The 19,990-nt window shown below is 44.5% G+C and overlaps 2 protein-coding genes across 2 annotated transcripts in view; both read right to left on the bottom strand.

The window, feature by feature from the left end:
• LOC105495348 (zinc finger protein 546) overlaps nucleotides 1-9,434 on the bottom strand; it is a 41,216-nt gene extending 31,782 nt beyond the window's left edge. The window contains exon 1 of the mRNA XM_011764773.3: nucleotides 6,775-9,434. The gene's annotated coding sequence lies outside the window, so the exon portion shown is untranslated. The remainder of the gene's footprint in view (nucleotides 1-6,774) is intronic.
• Nucleotides 9,435-9,586: 152 nt separating this feature from the next.
• LOC105495351 (proteasome 26S subunit, ATPase 4) lies at nucleotides 9,587-19,240 on the bottom strand. The gene is made up of 11 exons (XM_011764782.2): nucleotides 19,070-19,240; nucleotides 18,073-18,171; nucleotides 17,762-17,948; nucleotides 15,908-16,054; nucleotides 15,717-15,826; nucleotides 15,522-15,615; nucleotides 11,048-11,215; nucleotides 10,886-10,962; nucleotides 10,580-10,748; nucleotides 10,317-10,372; nucleotides 9,587-9,832 (listed from the first exon to the last, which is right to left on the bottom strand). The coding sequence occupies exons 1-11, from the start codon at nucleotides 19,103-19,105 to the stop codon at nucleotides 9,719-9,721; spliced, it is 1,257 nt and encodes a 418-aa protein (XP_011763084.2). The 5' UTR covers nucleotides 19,106-19,240; the 3' UTR covers nucleotides 9,587-9,718.
• Nucleotides 19,241-19,990: the final 750 nt, after the last annotated feature.

Here is a 19,990-nt window from a genome sequence, read left to right as displayed (position 1 = left end):
CTTTTTCTTTTTTGGAGACGGGGTCTTGCTCTGTCGCTCAGGCTGGAGAGTGCAGTGGCGAGACTGGCTCACTGCAACCTCCGCCTCCTGGGTTCAAGCAATTCTGCCTCAGCCTCCTAAGTAGCTAGGATTACAGGCGCCCACCACCACACCCAGCTAATTTTTGTATTTTTAGTAAAGACAGGGTTTCACCATGTTGGCCAGGCTGGTCTTGAACTCCTGACCTCAAGTGATCTGCCCACCTCGGCCTCCCAAAGTGCCGGTATTACAGGAGTGAGCCACTGTGCCCAGCCTATTCCATTTATTTCCATTCTAATCTTTATTATTTTTTTTCATTCTGCTAGCTTTGCTTTTAGTTCTTTTTTTTCCTACTTCCTTGAGTTGTAAACTTAGTTTGTTTGAGATATTTCTTCGTTTTAAATGTAGACATTTATCTTTATAAACTTTTCTCTTAGGACTGCTTTTGCTGCATCCCATAAATTTTGGTATGTTGTATTTTTGTTTTCATTTGTCTCAAGGTATTTTTAAAATTCCTTTTTGATTTCCTCTTTCACCCAACTGGTGTTCAAGAGTGTGTTGTTTAGTTACTATGTGTGGATTTTCCTTATTTATTGCTGTTATTATTTCTAGTTTGATTCCACATGGTCTGAGGAGATAATTGTTATGATTTCAATCTTCTTAAATTCTTAAGACTTGTTTTGTGACCCAACATATGATCTGTCCTGGAGGATATTCCAAGTGTGTTTGAAAAGAATTTGTTGCATGGGCTAATTCTGCTGGGTGGAAAGTTATAGATATGTTTGTGGGGTCCATTAGGCTAGAATGCACAAGTTGGACTTTTTAAAAATTGATTTTCTGCTTGAGTGCTGTATTCATTATTGAAATTGGGGCATTAAAGTTTCCTCCTATGATAGCATTGCTGTCAATTTCTCCCTTTAGCTCGGTCAATATTTGTTTTATATATTTCAGTGCTCTGATGTTGGTGCATATATATTTACAATCTTTATATCTTCCTGTTGAATAGACCCTTTTATTATTATATAATGACCTTTTCTGTCTCTAATAACAATTTCAATATAAAGTCTATTTTGTCTGATATAATTATAGCCACCCTGCTCTCTTTGGTTACCAATTGCATGGAAAAATTTCTTCCATCCCTTCACTTTTAGCCTATGTGTCTTTAAAAAATTTTTAAATATTTTTATATGGATACATAATGTTTATACATATTCATGGGGAACATGTGATATTTTCTTTTTTAAAAAATTTAAATAGAGATGGGGGTCTCATTTTGTTGCCCAGGCTGGTCTCAAACTCCTGGGCTCAAGTGATCCTCCCCGCTTAGCCTCCCAAAGTGTTTGGATTACAGGCATGAGCCACTGCATCCAGCCAGATGTGATATTTTCTCACATTCATAGAGTGTGGGATGATCAAGTCAGGGTATTTGGGGTATCCATCACATCGAGTATTTATCATTTCTATGTGTTGGGAACATTTCAAGTCCTCTCTTCTAGCTATTTTGAAATATACATTGTTAACTGTGATCTCTCTACTCTGCTATTGAACATTAGAGCTTATTCCTTCTAACTATGTGTTGTGTACCCAGTCTTTCTTCATCCCCTCACAAACACCCTTCCTAGCATCTAGTATTATTGTTCTACTGTACACCTCCAAGAGTGACTTTTTTTTTTTATATCTCCCAAATGTGAGAATATGTGATATTTGTCTTTCTGTGCCTGTCTTATTTCACTTAATGACCTCCAGTTCCTTCCATGTTGCTGCAAATAACATTATTTCATTTTTTTTATGGTCAAATAGTATTCCATTGCATATATATATCATATTTATTTATTTATTTATTTATGAGACAGAGTCTGACTCTGTCACCCAGGCTGGAGTACAGTGACAGCTCACTGCAACCTCTGCTGCCCAGGTTCAAGTGATTCTCCTGCCTCAGCCTCCTGAGTAGCTGGGATTACAGGCATCTGCCACTGTGCCTGGCTAATTTTTGTATTTTTAGTAGAGACAGGGTTTCACCATATTGGTCAAACTGGTCTTGAACTCCCAACCTCGTGATCCACCCGCCTTGGCCTCCCAAAGTGCTGGGATTACAAGCATGAGCCACCACGCCTGGCTGTCACATTATATTTGTCCGTTCATCTATTGATGGACACAGGGTGATTCTATATTTTGCTATTGTGAATAGGGCTGCAATAAACATGGGATTTAAGGTATCCCTTTAATATACTGATTTGTTTTCCTTTGAGTAGATACCCAGTAGTGGTATTGCTGGATCATATGGTAGTTTTTAGTTTTTTGAAAAATTTCCACATTCTTTTCCACAGTAGATGTACTAATTTAAATCTCTACCAAGAGTGTGTAAGAGTGGTGAAACCCTGTCTCTACTAAAAATACAAAAATTAGCCAGGCATGGTGGTATGTGCCTGTAGTCCCAGCTACTGGAGAGGCTGATACAGGAGAATTGCTTGAACTAGGAGACAGACATTGCAGTGAGCTGAGATCATGCCACTGAACTCCAGCCTGGGCCACACAGCGAGACTCCATCTCAAAAAAAAAAAAAAAAAAAAAAAAAAAAGAATTCCCTCTTCTCTGCTTCCTCACCAGCATGCATTGTTATTTATCTTTTTAGTAATGGTCATTCTAACTGGGCTAAGATGATATCTCATTCTGGTTTTGATTTGCATTTTCCTGATGATTGGTAATGTTGAGCATTTTTTTTTCTATTCCTGTTGGCCATTTTTATGTCTTCTTTTGAGAAATGTCTATTCATGTACTTTGCCTGCTTTTTAATAGAATTTTTTTTTGGTTGGGTTGTTTTGTTTTGTTTTACTGTTGTGTGAGTTCCTTGTATATCTGGATATCAATCCCTTGTCAGATTAATAGTTTGCAAATATTTTCTCCCATTCAACAGGTTATCCCTTTACTCTGTTGTTTCCTTTTTGATGCACAAGCTTTTTACCATAATATAGTCCCATTTGTCTATTTTTGTTTTTGTTGCCTATGCTTTTGAAGTCTAAGCCATAAAATCTTTGCCTAGACCAATGTCCTGAAGTATTTCCCCTGTTTTCTCTTCATAGTTTTATAGTTTGGGTCTGCCATTTAAGTTTTTAATCCATTTAATTAGTTTTCAGTTGATTTTTGTATACGGTAGGAGATAGGGGTCCAATTTCATTCTTCTGCATATGTATATCCAATATTCCCAGCACCATTTATTGAGGAGGGTATCCTTTCCCCTGTACATGTTCTTGGTGCCTTTGTTGAAAATCAGTTGGCTATAAATGCACAGATTTATTTCTGGGTTCTCTATTCTGTTCCACTGGTCCGTGTGTCTGGTTTTATACCAACACCATACTGTTCTGGTTATCATAGCCTTGTAATATACTTTGAAGTCAGGTAGTGTGATGCCTTCAGCTTTGTTGTTTTTGTTCAGGATTGCTTTCCTATTGGTTTTTGGCTGTATCAGATCTAAGAGTTTTTTGTGGAGTCTTTAGTTTTTCCTAGAAATAAGAGCATATCATTGGTAAAGAGGTACAGTTTGACTTCCTCTTTTCCAATTTGGATGTCTTTTATTTATGTCTCTTGCCTGATTAATCTGGCTAGGACTTCCAGTACTGTGCTGAATAGGAGTGGTGAAAGTGGGCCTCCTTGTCTTGTTCCCATTCTTAGAGGAAAGCCTTTTAGCTTTTCCTCATTCACTATATTAGCTGTGGGTTTGTCATATATGGCCCTTACTTTGTTGAGGTTTGTTCTTTCTATGCCTAGTTTGATGATAATTTTTTTATCTTGAAAGGATGTTTATTTTCATCAAGTGCTTTAATGCATCTATTGATCATATGGCTTTTTTTCCTTCATTCTGTTATGTGATGTATCACGTTTATTGATTTGAATATGTTGAACTATCCTTGCATTCCTGGGATAAATCCCATTCGGTCATGGTGTATTATTTTTCTGATGTGCTGTTGGATTTGGCTTGTATTTTGTTGAGAATTTTTGCATCCATTCATCAGGGATATTGGCTTCTAGTTTTTTGTTGTTGTTGCATCCTTGTCTGGTTTTGGTCTCAAGGTAATGCTGGCCTCTTAGAATGAGCTAGGGAGAATCCCTTCTCTTTGTTTTTTTGGAATAGTTTGAGAATTGGTGTTAGTTCTTCAAAAGTTTGGTAGAATTTGCAGTGAAGCACCAAGTCCTGGACTTTTCTTTGTTGGGAGACTTTTAATTACTGATTCAGTACTTTTGAATCATTATTTGTCTTACTCATTATTGGTCTGTTCAGGTTTTGTATTTCTCCCTGATTTAATCTGGGTAAATTATATGTATCCAGGAATTTATCCATTTCCTCTAGGTTTTCCAGTTTGTTAGTTAGTCTCTGATGATCTTTGGTATTTCTGTGGTATCAGTTGTAATACACTTCTGGTTTTGTTTTTTTTTTTTTTTGGTTCTTTTCTTTTTTCTTGGTTAATCTGGCTAGTGGTTTATCAATTCTGTTTATCTTTTCCAAGAACCAGCTTTTCATTTTGTTAATCCTTTGGGGTTTTTTTGAGTTTGTATTTTGTTCAGTAATTCTCTGATCTTTATTATGTCTTTCTTTGTACTAATTTGGGTGTGGTTTGTTCTTGCTTTGTAGTTCCTTGAGGTGCATGATTCGATAGTTTAAAATTTTCTACTTTTTTGATGTAGACATTTATTGCTATAAACTTTCTTCTTAGCACTGCTTTTCTGGTATCCCACACATTTTGGTATGTTGTGTTTCTATTTTCATTTGTTTCAAGAAATTTTTTATTTCCTCTTTTATTTCTTCCTTGACCCAGTGGTCATTGAGGGGCTTAATTTCCATGTATTTATACAGTTTCCAAAGTTCTGCTTCTTACTGATTTTTAGGGTTTTTTTTTCCATTGTGATCTCATAAGATACTTGATATGATTTGTTTTTAAAAATGAAACTGTTCTTCCTACCCTTTGTGTTGGTTATTCTAGGTGTTTTGCTCCACTGTGTTGCTGCAGCTTCTTAACTGGATTCCAGAGCTCTCCTAGAGCTATTTTTATTCATGGATAGCTAATTGTCCACTTTTGTGGGAGGAAGGGAGCAAGAATCCCCTACTCTGATATCTTGTGACATCACTACCCTTTCTTTGTTTCTTAGGACATTTTTGAAGAAAAAAAGTTGTTACTTTATATAATATCTCTCAATTTTGTAGTTTCATGTATTCCCATGATGAGATTCAGGTCATGGATTTTTAGTGGAATACTGGAATTACTGCATAATTTGTGTGTGGCAAAGGTCATAGGGCAAATTAAATGACATGATCTTTGAATAAGATCAAGACTCCTTTTGAAAGGCTGGTTGATCAGGGAACCTGCATTGCTCTACCACCTTATTTCATGGCTATGAGCATCAAACTTTAGGGAGTTGATTCTGACCTGTAACAAATTTAGTGCCTTAGCTATGCACCAATACCTCCAGTTTAACCACTACTTATTTGGTATTCCAAGAACTACCCAGATGCCTTTTTTACGATTTTGAAATTTTCTTACAAAAGCAATACAATACTGGAACTTTTGGGCCCATGAAGTCCAAGAGGACTTTATTAACATTAAAACCTAAGAGTTTGCTGCAACTTGGCCTGTTTTTCTAGACTGTACAAAATACCACCTATCTTACGATTTGTATTGAGACAAGTCTTGTGTTTCTGCATGGGCCAGGTCCTTTGAGTGGAGCTATTTACAACCAAGTTAAAATTGTTTGTATAAGAATGTGTGGCCGGGCACGGCAGCTTATGCCTGTAATCCCAGCACTTTGGGAGGCTGAGGCGGGTGGATCACCTGAGGTCGGGAGTTGGAGACAGGACTGACCAACATGGAGAAACCCTCTACTAAAAATATAAAATTAGTTGGGCATGGTGGCTCCTGCCTGTAATCCCAGCTACTCAGGAGGTTGCAGCAGGAGAATCACTTGAACCTGGGAGACGGAGGTTGTGGTGAGCTGAGATTGTGCCATTGCACTCCAACCTGGGCAACAAGAGCGAAAGTCTATCTTAAAAAAAAAAAAAAGTGTGCCACCGGCCGGGTGCAGTGGCTCACACCTGTAATCCCAGCACTTTGGGAGGCCAAGGCAGTTGGATCATGAGGTCAGGAGTTCAAGACCAGCCTGGCCAACATGGTGAAACCCCCTCTCTACTAAAAATACAAAAATTAGCTGAGTGTGGTGGCACGTGCCTGTAATCCTAGCTACTTAGGAGGCTGAGACAGGAGAACTGCTTGAGCCCGGGAGGTGGAGGTTGCAGTGAGCCGAGGCTGTGCCACTGCACTCCAACCTGGGCGACAGAGTAAGACTCTGTTTCAAAAACAAACAAACAAACAAACAATTTTAAAAAATGACTAGCCGGGCGCGGTGGCTCAAGCCTGTAATCCCAGCACTTTGGGAGGCCGAGACGGGCAGATCACGAGGTCAAGAGATCGAGACCATCCTGGCTAACCCGGTGAAACCCTGTCTCTACTAAAAAAATACAAAAAATTAGCCGGGCGAGGTGGCGGCGCCTGTAGTCCCAGCTACTCGGGAGGCTGAGGCAGGAGAATGGTGTGAACCCAGGAGGCGGAGCTTGCAGTGAGCTGAGATCCGGCCACTGCACTCCAGGCTGGGCGACAGAGCCAGACTCCGTCTCAAAAAAAAAAAAAAAAAAAAAAAAAAAGACTAATATTGCCAAACCAAAGGTCATGAAGCTATTCTTCTACGTAATTATTTAAAACTTTTTTTTACCTTTTACATTTACAGTTAGATTATAGGGGTCCAAATGAGGCAGGAGAATAGGCTCTGGAGACAGGGAACCTAAGGCCGACCCCTGCTGACTTCTTGGAATTGGACTAAGAGGAAAATCCCACCTCTCCTTGACCAAACATGAGGCTAAAGGCCCTCCTTCTCTGAACCGCCCCTCCCCTATGTCACAAATGGGAATGTCTGTGATTGGTTCATTCTGAATCCTTCATTTGCAGGGTGCCTCTGATTGGTCCTGGGCAGAATTCTTCATTCCTATAGGGTGTGACCTATCAGAGGCTTCTAAAGGATATTTAGGGGTGTTACTATGCTCTTTTAGTTTAATAAAATACCCAAGGCACATGACAATCTGGACTCTTGAGCCACTTGTTTGAGCCCTCTCCAACTCTGTGGAGTGTACCTTCACTTCAATAAATCTCTGCTTTTGTTGCTTTTTCTTTGTGTATTTTGTTCAATTCTTTGTTCAACATGCCAATAATCTGAACAACCCAATTAAAAACTCTTCATCTGGTAACAGATTTATTTTATACACATGGAGTTGACAAGACAACATTTAATAAAAGATCACTCATACTCCAGTGCACCACAGGATTAACTTTGTCAGAAATCAAGTGAGTATATAAGTATGATTTTCTTTTTGGACTCTGTATTTTGTTCCATTGATTTGTCCATTGGTAAGGCAATACCACACTATATTAGTTACAATAGCTTTACCATCAGTCTGGATATTTGGTATTGTAAGTCTTCCAGCTTTGCTTTTTTCTTCAAATATTCTCTTGGCTATTTCTGAGCCTTTCATTTACTTATATATTTCAGAATCAGTTTGCCAATTTCCAGCAAGACAAAACTGCTGGGATTCTGATTGGCATTGTGTTGTTTATAGATCAATTTGTGGAGAATTAGTATTTTTATTTGTAATCTTCCAATACATTAACATGTATCCCAACATTTATTTGTATTCTTTGATTTCTGTCAATATTTTGTAATTTTAATTATTTATATCTCATATATTTTAAATTTATTCTTGGCACTTAAGAATTTATTTGATAAATGTTATAATTTAAAATTTAATTTCTTATTTATTTATTGCTGATATATGTATTTGGTTTTTTTTCAGATGGGTCTTGCTGCGTTGCCCAGGCTGGACTTGAACTCCTGGGCTCAAGCAATTCTCCTGCCTCGGCCTCCTGAGTAGCTGGGACTGTGGATGCATGTCACAATGCCTGGCTTATATTTGATATTTTATATTGACCTATGTTTAGCCACATGGCTAAATTCGCTATTTAATTTTAATAGGTTTTGTGTAGACTTAGATTTTTCATGTAGGCAATCATGAAGTTTGTGAATAATGAAGAGTTTCATTTCTTTTCCAGTCCCACACCTTAACTTTTTTCCTTACCTTATTGTGCTAGGTAGAATTTCAAGTACATTTATGTATGTAACTATTAGTTTTATTGATGCCTCAATAAATTAGGTACAATTTGATAAGTTTTGACATATACACGTGAAAAACCATCACCACAGTAAAAACAAACAAACAAGCAAAAAAACTAAACATGTCTATCACCTCCTACTTTTTTCTCTATAATCCGTTCCACCCGCCCCAAGTCCCAGATAACCATTGGTGTGCTTTGTCACTTAGATTAGTTTGGATTTTCTAAAACTTTATGTAAATAGAAAAATACAACAAATGTATTATTTGTTGTCTGGATTCTGTCACTCAGCATAATTATTTTGAATTTCATATTTTTGCATACATCAGTAGTTCATTTTCATATTACTGAGTGGTGTTATATTGCATACATATATTACAATTTGTTTATCCATTCACTTGCTGATGGATATTTGGGTTGTTTCCAGTGTTAGCTATTTCAAATAAAAATGATGAGAACATTTATTTACAAGTCTTCATATGGATCTATGCCTTATTTTTTCTTAAATAAATACCTAGAAGTGGCTAAATCATCTGATAGGTGTGTATTTAGCATAAGAAATTGTCAAACTGTTTTCCAAAGTGGCTTACCATTTCACATTCCCACCAGCAGTGTGTAAGAGTTCCATTTCTTGACCAGGCACGGTGGCTCACGCCTGTAATCCCAACACTTAGGAATTAGGAAGGCCAAGGCAGGCAGATCATTTGAGGTCAGGAGTTCGAGACCAGCCTAACCAATATAGTGAAACCCTGTCTCTACTAGAAATACAAAATTTAGCTGGGTGTGGTGGCAGGTGCCTGTGGTCCCAGCTACTCGGGAAGCTGAGGCAGGAGAATCACCTGAACCCGGGAGGCAGAGGCAACAGTAAGCCGAGATCTCACCACTGCACTCTAGCCTGGGTGACACAGCAAGACTCCATCTCAAAAAAAAAAAAAAAAAGTTCAGTTTCTCAGTCATGCCAGCCATATTTCAGGTGCTTATTAGCCACATGTGGCGAGCAGCTACCATACTGGAGAACATAGAACATATCCATCATTGTGGAAAGTTCTATTGGACAGCACTGGACATCTCCTTCCTATGAACTCCTAAGGCCTGTGACCTAAACTGCTTTACTTTTACCGTAGGAAATAAGGGAGATGCACAGAGCTTTATTCTGTGATTAACGACTGCCATCTCAGGTTCATTTTCCATCCCTTTCCCCACATTTCGGAAGTCATCTGGTTTGAATTCTTTGGTTCTCTCAAGCTGCAAACCAGGCCATGCACCTCGTCTGCTCATCTGTCAGATTAAGAGGGACCCAGAGGATCCTATTCAAGGCCCACATTCTCCAAAGGAGTTAAACTTCTAAGAAGAAACTAAATGGATTCGATCTTATCTATTTATTGAAGAAACCAATCCTGGGTAAAGAAAAAAGGGAATGAGGTTTTGGGACAGAGGTGCTGGGGGTGCGAGAGAAGCCCCAGCCCCTGAGTGGTGTGGTGGAGGGAAGGGAGGGATCACTTGTAAAACTCATGCTCCTGCTCGTCCTTCTTGATGACAGTCTTGTATGCTTTCTCGAAGTCCTTGGCCAGGACAATGTAGCGGTTTTCACGGACAGCCAACATTCCACTCTGTTGAAGGATGAGAGTTAAAATCTGCTTCCTGTGGCAGGGCGCGGTGGCTCATGCTTATAATCCTGACACTCTGGGAGGCTGAGGTAGACGGATCACTTGAGCCCAGGAGTTCGAGACCAGCCTGGGCAACATGGTGAAACCCCGTCTCCACAAAAAATACAAATATTAGCCAGACGTGGTGGTGGGTGCCTGTAATCCCAGCTACTCGGGAGGCTGAGGTGGGAGGATCAGTGCAGTGAGTCATGATTGCACCACTGCATTCCAGCCTGGGTGATTGAGCGAGTCCCTGTCTCAAAGCAAAACACAAAAAACAAAACACTACCCCTGTACTATCCACCCCTAGTGATGGTAGAGGAAGAGAGAGATGGTGCCCACGACCCAGGGCAGCCATGAGGGGACAGAAGGACTACAGCAGGGTGGTTCAGAGAAGAAGGGTCCTCACACACCCGCTGCCTGGATCCAGAGAGAAACCACCACTTACCTCCTGACAGATGGAGTTGATATCAGCTCCTGAAATCTTATCTGGCCGGGCCACATCTGCAGCAAGTTAAGGAAACTATTCCTTGTGTGATGGGGTGAATGCCTGGGGCTGGAAGTCATCTTTGGCCATCTCTGTCACCTCCCCTCCTCCCTGGACCTTGGTCCCACCTGCACAGTCTGGGCTGTGGTGATGGCAGAAGTGGGGCTGAAGATCTAATCCCCGTTCCCAACTAGGGCCCCTCCCTCACTTCTGCAGCAGGATACAATCTTCCAAGTCAACCTCCTCAGAGAGGTTCATCTTGCTGGTGATAGTGGAGAAAATCAATCTCTTCTGGCGGCGGTCAGGAAGTGGAAATTCAATTTTACGGTCCAGCCGTCCTGGCCGTAGCAGGGCTGGATCCAGGGTGTCTGCTCTGTTTGTGGCCATGATCACCTGACATCGGGGGGGCAGGTCAGCTCAGATCTCTGCACTCCTACCTCCTTTCTGTCATAACCGCCCCTCAGGTGCCAGCCCCCACCTTTCCTCAGTTCCTATACCACACCTCCCCTTGTCCATCCTGAACCCCAAACCTTGACATTGACATTCTGATCAAATCCATCCATCTGATTCAGCAGCTCCAGCAGGATCCTCTGAACCTCCCTGTCGGCTGAGAGTGCACAGCATGGTCAGTCCCAGGCATCCCATGTGACAAGCCTGTCCAAGATCCCGGGCCTTGCTTCAGCATCACTTACCTCCCGTCTGAGCATCGAATCTCTTGGTGGCAATGGCATCAATCTCATCTATGAAGATGATGGCAGGTGCATTCTCCTTGGCCAGGCGGAACACATCCCGGACCATGCGGGGGCCCTCACCCAGGTACTTCTGTACAAACTCTGAGCCCACGACCCGGATGAATGCAGCTGATGACAGGATGACAAGGGTTAGGCGGGGATGAGCCTCCTGAGGGGCCCATTCTGCTTTAACAGAAACTGAGAATTCCTTAAAGACATGCTTTTCCTTGGATACCCACACCTAGTAGTTGTGTCATTCTCTCATGCCCAAGGCTGGGTCCCACATCCAGCCCTGGGGAACAGTCATCTACTTGTACCCCCCAGTGATCCAGTGGCCTAAATTATGAATCCTCCTCACAAATGTGTCACTGTTTTTTTTGTTTATTTGTTGGTTTGTTTGTGGCAGAGTCTTGCTCTGTTGCCCAGGCTGGAGTGCAGTGGCACAATCTCAGCTCAGTGCAACTTCTGCCTTCAGGGTTCAAGTGATCCTCCTGCCTCAGCCTCCCAGGTAGCTGGAATTACAGGCGTGCACTGCCACGCCAAGCTAATTTTTGTATTTTTAGTAGAGACAAGGTTTCACCATGTTGGCCAAGCTGGTCTTGAATTCCTGACCTCAAGTGATCCACCTGCCTTGGCTTCCCAAAGTTCTGGGATTACAGGCATGAGCCACCATGCCCAGCCAGATGTGTCATTTTTCTGGCCCAATATTTAAAAATCAGGATATGAAATACTAAAAAAAAGAAAGAAAAAAAACCAGTCTAGATTTCTGGAGCACTTGCAAAATCAGCAAGAAAACAGATATGCTGCCCGTATACTAACACATCATACTGCCTCGCCAAGAGCCCTGAGTTCCTATTTGCTTTAAGGCCCGGCTTTTTAATTTCCTGAAAAAAATCAGGGACCACCGGCATGTCTTCTGATATAACTGACAATTGGCAATGGGGTTGAAGACAGATTTGTTCTGGGCCCTCCCTCTGGACTTGGAGTACAGTGGTATGATCATAGCTTACTGCAGCCTCAATCTCCTGGGCTCAAGCAATCTTCCCTCTTCAGCCTCCCGAGTAGCTAGGACTATAGGCATGTACCCACACCTAGCTTTTAAAAATCTTTGAGGAGATGGGGTCTTGCTGTATTGCCCAGGCTGGTCTCAAACTCCTGGCCTCAAGCAATCCTCCTGGCTGAGCCTCCCAAAGTGCTGGGATTATAGGCATGAGCTACCCCATGCTTGACCCTGGCCTTGTTTCTTAAAGTTATACTTGTTTCTTAAGGATCAGATGCTTTGTGTTGTATGAAGCATACCCCCAGAACTCTCCTAGGGAGACATGCAGTCCATAGATAGACTGGGTGGTTTTATGTCATAAACTAGGAACTGTTCAAGGCTTCAGCCCTGCCCTGTTCACTCCCTAAGATCCAGACTTTACACCTGGCTCAAGGGGTCCCTCTTTCTTGGTACTTGCATCAGCTGGGGGCTCGTTCAGCATCCTAACCTCAAGATTTCTGACTGTTTCTGCTCTAAACACACCTTGACCACCTGACTTTGGCCACGCATTTAGTTGGCTGTTCTGCAAATGTCCAACCAGTTCCACATGAAATCCCCATCCCTGGAATTGCCTTATCTGACCCAGACTGTCCGTCAGCCTTTCCTACTCAATCACTACGGTCCCCTTCCTAGCCTGACCTTCCCTGTCCTCCCAATTTCTCAGCCCCCTCTGGGCTCTACTACTCCTTCCACCTACGCTGGAATGGGCTCCTGCTTCAGTTACTCACTCTTAGTAAGCTGTGCTGTCACTGGAACAAACAGATGAATTCCCCCCGAAAAACGAGAGGAAAAAAAGGTTCACACCTGTGATCCCAACACTCTGGGAAGCCGAGGCAGGAGGATGGCTTGAGCCCAGGAGTTTAAGACCAGCCTTGGCAACATAGCAAGACCCTGACTCTACTGAAAATGATGATACAAAAATTAGTTGGGCATGGTGGCACATGCCTCTAGTCCCAGCTACTCAGGAGACTGAAGAGGGGAGGATTGCTTGAGCCCAGGAGATTGAGGTTGCAGTGGGCTATGATCACACCAGTGTACTCCAGCCTGGGTGACAGAACAAGACCCTGTCTTTCTTTTTTTTGTTTGTTTTTTGGAGACAGAATCTCACACTATCGCCTGGGCTGGATTGCAATAGTACAATCTCGGCTCACTGCAACCTCCGCCTCCCGGGATCAAGTGATTATCCTGCCTCAGCCTCCCGAGTAGCTGGGATTACAGGTGCCCACCACCACGCCCGGCTAATTTTTTTGTATTTTTAGTATAGACGGGGTTTCACTATGTTTGTCAGGGTGGTCTTGAACTCCTGACCTCGTGATCTGCCCGCCTCAGCCTCCCGAAGTGCTGAGATTAGAGGTGTGAGCCACTGCGCCCAGCCAGACATGACCCTGTCTCTAGAAAACAAAACAAAACAAAACTCTACCCCAGTGAGCAGCTTTTCCCATTGCTACATCCCTTCTACATCTTCTCTCCTCCCTCCCTCTGCCAGTGACAAACCACCCCAGTTCACTCAGAAAAATGACAGAACCTGAAGTGAGGGTATCTAAGTGGAAAAACTGGTAAAATTTGAAGGAGGTCTAAACTTTAGTTCATAGTATTGTACCATTGTTAATTTCCTGGTTTTCCTAATTGTACTATGGTTACATAAGATAATAACATTAGGGAATCTGGGTGAAGGGTACACAGGGCCACAGTGGAAGAATTGTCTTGGGCCACACATAAAATACACTAACACTAATGATAGCTGATGAGCTTAAAAAATAAAACACAGCCGGTGTGGTGGCTCACACCTGTAATCCCAGAAATTTGGGAGACCAAGGCGGGTGGATCACTTGAGGCCAGGAGTTCGAGACCAGCCTGGCCAACATGGTGAAACCCCATTTCTACCAAAAGTACAAGAAAAATTAGCCGGTCATGGTGGTGTATATCTGTAATTCCAGCCACTCAGGAGACAGAGGTAGAAGAATCGCTTGAACCCAGGAGGTGGAGGTTGCAGTGAACCAAGATAGCAACACTGCACTCCAGCCTGGGCGACAGAGCAAGACTCTGTCTCAAAAAAAAAAAATCTTATGTTTAAGAAAGTTTACAAATCTGTGTTGGGCCACATTCAGAGCCATCCTGAGCCACATGCAAGTCATGGGTTGTGCTACATAATCTATTGACTTGTATATCTGTTTGCTTTTCCAACTAAGACATCACCTCCATAAGGAGGTGCTCTGTTTACTGTCACGTCTCTACCATCTACAACACATCCTGGCACTTAGTAGGTCTTCAATAAACAGTCACTGAATGACTGAGTTCTAGGTGTCTATTTCTTTTTTCCCAGTCAAGACAAGGGACATCTCTGATTATCATCTTTGCATTCTAGCACAAGGCCTGGTACAGAGTAAAAGTTCAATAAAGTGCCAAGCAAATGAGTAACAATGACAACAGTTAACATTTATTGCCCATTCCAGATGCTTAGTATCAATTTGCTCTTCTGAACACCCACCCCAGAAAAATAGGTACCACCTGACAGTTGAGGAAACTGAGTTACAGAGAGGTTAACTTACCCAGGATCACATAAGAAGTTGGTGGGGGAGTAAGATTTCAAAGCTAGGCAGTCTAGCCCTAGAAAACATACTGCTTAACTACTGCCTCCTACTGCTCCCTGGCTCACATGTATTAAGATATGAACATATGCTGAAGATTTTAGGGCTTTAAAATAAATAAATTTAAAAAAAGTTATAGAGTGAGTGACTTTCAGACATTTTTGTCTGGCACTTACAAAAAGAAATACATTTTTGGGGCCAGGCATATGGCTCACACCTGTAATCCCAGCACTTTGGGAGGCTGAGGTGGGAGAATCCCTTAAGCCCAGGAGTTCAAGACCAGCCTGGGCAACATAGACCCTATCTCTACAAAATACTTAAGAATTAAAAAAAAAAAAACAAAACACACATTTTTGAAGAACCACAAGTACACATGAGTGTGCACATGTGTATGAAACAAGTTTCACGAAACAGACGAACTTGTACCATATATACTTGTACCATGGTATAAATACTATGTGGATGTGATCTGATCTGGTGCTTTCTGTTCTACTTCATGTTTCAAAATGCTGGCTGCAACCCACAAATTGAAATTCATAATTATTAATGGGTCACAACCCATTGTAGGAAAACACTGCATTACTTCATTAACTGCTCACAATCACCGGGTGAAATAAGTCTTTTACTACGAGGAAAGGCCCAAGGAGGTGAAGTCAGCACAGCCAGTAACATGCACACATGGGCTGTGACCCCAGAGTCTATGTTTCTAATCACCGTGCAGTGCCACTTCCTGGGGAGAGTGAGCGAGCAGGGAGCAAGGCGAAGAGGCCAGAAGATCAGAGCTCGGGGCAGGGGCGGAAGGGCTCACCTGTTGTGTGATGTGCCACTGCCTTTGCCAACATGGTCTTCCCGCAGCCAGGTGGGCCATACATGAGGACGCCTCGGGGGGGATCGATGCCGATCTGAAACCCAGAGGAAGGAAGAGAAGTGGGAGTCAGGGGTTCCACCTCCAACCCCAGACCCAATGGGGCCTCTCCTTTCCCTGCCACCTGCACCACCTCACCTGCTTGTAGAGCTCGAAATGCGTGAGTGGGAGCTCCACAGCCTCCCGCACCTCCTGCTTCTGAATGTCCATACCTCCAATGTCCGCGTACATCACATCTGGCTTCTGGTCTGGTGGGAGAGCAGAGCTGGGGCTCCTGGCTGGGTCCAAGGTCCCCATAGGGTCCTCCCAGCTGCAGGCTCCCCCTTTACCTGAGGTGAGCATCATGATGCTGCTGTCGGCTTCGGGGGGCAGTACGTCCACCAGTGCATTGCTGTGTTTGTGGAGGGCCACTGAGGCGTTGGGCTTGAGCAGCTCCCGATCGATGGTGCTCAGGATGCGCACATAATAGTTGGAGCCTGCGAGAAGGGAGGGAGGAAAACAAGAAGTGTCAGCCTGGAAACTGCCCCTTCCCCCTTCCTTCCTCCTCATCTCACAGTCGCACCCTCCACGCTGCCAACATCTCTGGCTCAGACCCTGAGGGGCCCCCTCTTGGCCTCCAGCCTTCCCTCCTGCTGTCCGTCCCCAACATTCACACGAACTCCTTATCTGCTGCCCTGATTCTCCCTTGAGCTCCAACCTTGGCTGTCCAGCAGGCCTCCCCCTGCATCTCATACTAGTGAGGCACACTTCTCTTTCCAGGCTCAGTCTCTCTCCTGACTGTCAGACCTGGCTGACCAGCAGCCTCCTGGACACCTCCCATGATGCTCTGGACTGCCCTCCCTGTGTTCCCACAAACCTGCTCCTCTACCCATGGTGCCATCTCATGGAAAGCTGCACTATCCCAACTCGCAACATAGAGACCTCATCCTGGATACCACTCTCCCCTCACTTTCTCATAGCCCCCCAGTCCAATTCCAGGCACAATCGCACACCTTTCTCCACAACCTTTACAAGAACATGGCTTGGTCCAGAGGAGCAGAGCCCAGAAACGGGAAAAAACAGGTAAGTGCCAGTAACAATGACTATCAAGAGGGCAAGGCCTAGACCTATATAAACAGCAGCAGCTACAATATACTCTGATAGGGACTCTGAGTCCCTATCAGAGCCCAGTCTTTTTTTTTTTTTTTTTTTTTAAGACAGAGTGTTGCTCTGTCGCCCAGGCTGGAATATGGTGTCGCGATCTTGGCTCACTGCAACCTCCACCTCCTGGGTTCAACAGAGTCCCATGCCTCAACCACCCAAGTAGCTGGGATTGCAGGCGTGCACCACCACACCTGGCTAAATTTTATATTTTCAGTAGAGACGGGGTTTCTCCATGTTGCCCAGGCTGTTCTTAAACTTCTGGCCTCAAGTGATCTGCCCACCTGATCAAAGTATTGGGATTATACGTGTGAGGCACCATGCCTGGCCTCAGAGCCCAATCTCTTAACACTCCTACTCATCGTTGCAAACTGCAGGCCCCAAACCAGTAGTAGTTGTGAAATCAGTTTGGAAGTTCATGACCAGAACTGTGTTTAAAGCAAAACAGACTAGAATAGGATAGAAAACATCAGCAAATACCACACATAGTAAGGCTAAATATTTCATGGTGAGACTTATGTTTTATACATCTATCTAAAAAGTAAGAGACAAAGACATATTCACAATGTAAAATATATTTCTGGCCGGGCACAGTTGGGCTCACACCTGTAATCCCAGCACTTTCGGAGGGCGAGGTGGGTAGATCACCTGAGGTCAGGAATTCGAGACCAGACTGGCCAACGTGGTAAAACCCTGTCTCTAATAATAATACAAAAAGTAGCCAGGCGTGGTGGTCCATGCCTGTAATCCCAGCTACTTGGGAGGCTGAGACAGGAGAATCACGTGAACCTGGGAGGCAGAGGTTGCAGTGAGCCGAGATCGTGCCACTGCACTCTCAGCCTGGACGACAAGAGCAAAACTCTGTCTCCAAAAAAAAAAAATATATATATATATATATGTATATGTATTTCTACCTTTCGATCAAAATACTCTGAAGAACACTGCACTGCACTGCCCTGCCTTGTTTGCTGCTTCCTAGCACATGGTAGGAAATAGTGAAGTGGACAAATGAATGAATTAGATGTCCTTAGCTACCCACACACCTGTGGTAGAGCCAACAATAGCTGTATTCTGATCCACAGCCTCCAGAAATTGTCCGATGACCAGCGGGATGCTTTGGATTCGCTTCACCTCCTCCTGGGCATGGAGGAATTCCTTTTTCAGGTTCTTTTGCTCATCTTTGATGTATTCCTCCTGCACCTCCAGGAACTCCAGCTCTTGCTGCAGCTTCTGTGAGCAGAGAGGGGACAGAAGGGGATGGCTCCAGCCCTTGCTGATCCAGAGAGTGGTGGAAAATGGGGAGAGTATAAGATGCCAGGTCCTGTGCAAGATCTGGGTTGGGGGTTGAATGTACCTTGTAGCGGCTGTACAGGTCCTCCAGGTCCTCAGGCTCAGGGCCCAGGAAGGACAGGCCGGTCTGGGGCCGGGACACGGACAGCGCTGGGATCTCATCCTAGACCAAAAGGGACAACTTACGTTGGAAGACGGTCCTCTCATGAAAGCATCTCAACTTCACTAACGTTTGTTCCCCTCCCCACGTCACCCTGAAGTCACTTACCCCCTAACAGACCCCTGATATCATAAGACCCTCTAAATAGATCCTGTTTTTGGCCTCCTAAACAAGCTCCTTATGTCAACTTGCCCCCAAACAGTTCTTATGTTATCATATATCACTCATAACATGTCCCCAGTGTCACACAACCCCCACCTAGGATCTAAATGTTACATCAACTCCATATCAGACCCAAATGCCACCCGATCCCCCTCAAGAGGTTCCTAATGTCACATGGCTCTCCTAGATAAGCTGTTAAAGTGACTGCGCCTTCAAAGAGTCCCAACATTCCCCAGTTTCCCCTCAAAGATCCCTTATGTCACAGTCTCCTAACTCACCTTAGACCTAAACATCACTCAGCCAAGCCACAGATAATACTTAACTACCCGCCCCATTACCCCCATCAGCAAAGCCCTGAACATCAGTCAGCCCCGCAGCCTAGTCCCGGGGATCACTCGGCCGCACAGCTGGATCCCATACATCACTCACCGCCTGACCCAATCCCAACGCCGGGCCACCGACTTAACTAAGCACTACCGGCCAGGGTTCGAAATCAATCCGTCCCAAAGACTCACTAACGTCACTCACTCCCCTAGACCCGCTTTCTGAGCCTTACCTCCCACCATCACTCGGCCACCCAGACAAGCCTTCGAACGGCACAAAGCTCTCCACCGAGGCCTCAGAAATCACCCCAACCCGGGCCGGGGTCCCGGAAGCCATTCGTCTCCCCACTCAGGTCTGGCTTCACCCTCTCCCCGCGAGCCCAGCACGGACTAAAAAGCTCAAGTCCCCACTGTACCTGAGCCTTCTCCACCAAGATGCCTATCTCCTCCATAGTGACCAAGCCGGCCTCTGTGTGGCCTGGGATGATCTGTCACCGCTTCCGCTGACGACAACGGAAGTCCCTGGATGAGGAGGCTTCTGGGAAGCGTAGTTTAAGTTACCGCTAAGAGTGGCTGGAAGGGCAGGATAGGATGAAGGGCTCATCTGGGCTCCGCCCTCAACATAAGCTCGTGCGCTGTCCGTACCCGCAGGCTTGGGGGCGGGACCGGGGCTGTGCGCGTGCGCAGCATCACGCGACAGCGCCATCTTGCCCTGCAGTGAAGGGCTGGGGGTTTACCCCAGGAGGTGGCGCAAGGCCGTTGCTCTTTCAACGGAGTAAGTTCGCAGAGCTCTGGCACGGACAGTCTGGCGGCCAACTGCTCTTAGCTTTCATTTAGTGTCTGGGCTGGAGGGGCCTTGAGCTGGGCTCCACAGAAGGGATCGTATGGGCGGGTAGGGTCTCCTTGTGGGGCTGATCCCAAGATTGTGCCCCGCGCGGGCGTAGGAAGGTCTGAGCTGCCCCTGAAGGTGACCTTTCGTACCGGGCTTTACCCCCAGGAGTGAGGAGCCCCGAGCCCGCAGTGAGCAACCAGTCAAGTAGAACCCACGCGTCTGGGCTGGGGAAAATGAGGCAGCCAGTGCCCAGAAATTGGGTTGCACAGGAGATCCATAGGCCTTAATTCTGTATCCCAGGTTTCCGCCTTACAAACCTATGCCAGGTCCTGTGCTTAAGCTTTACAGGCATCATCGTAGCAGGTATTATGTTTCCTCATTTATAGAGAAGGAAACAAGCCCAGAGCCACGAAGCCACCAGCTGTAGTCACAACGTGCCGAAAGGACAAAGCACAGATTGGGACCCAGGTCTGTCTGACCCCAAAGCCTGTATTCCAGGCCCCAG

Source organism: Macaca nemestrina, chromosome 20, assembly GCF_043159975.1.
Source record: "Macaca nemestrina isolate mMacNem1 chromosome 20, mMacNem.hap1, whole genome shotgun sequence".
NCBI classification, from domain to species: Eukaryota; Metazoa; Chordata; class Mammalia; order Primates; family Cercopithecidae; genus Macaca; species Macaca nemestrina.
This window is presented reverse-complemented; position numbering and strand designations above follow the sequence as displayed.

Bases quoted from the DNA above. Each gene is read 5' to 3' on its own strand.
- LOC105495351 (XM_011764782.2), bottom strand. From the start codon at position 19,105: ATGGAGGAGATAGGCATCTTGGTGGAGAAGGCTCAG. The intron at 15,827-15,907 runs GTAAAGGGGGAG...CTCTCCCACCAG, and splicing joins CATCATGATGCTCACCTCAG to ACCAGAAGCCAGATGTGATG. The intron at 11,216-15,521 runs GTGAGCCCTTCC...TCCTGTCATCAG, and splicing joins AGTGGCACATCACACAACAG to CTGCATTCATCCGGGTCGTG.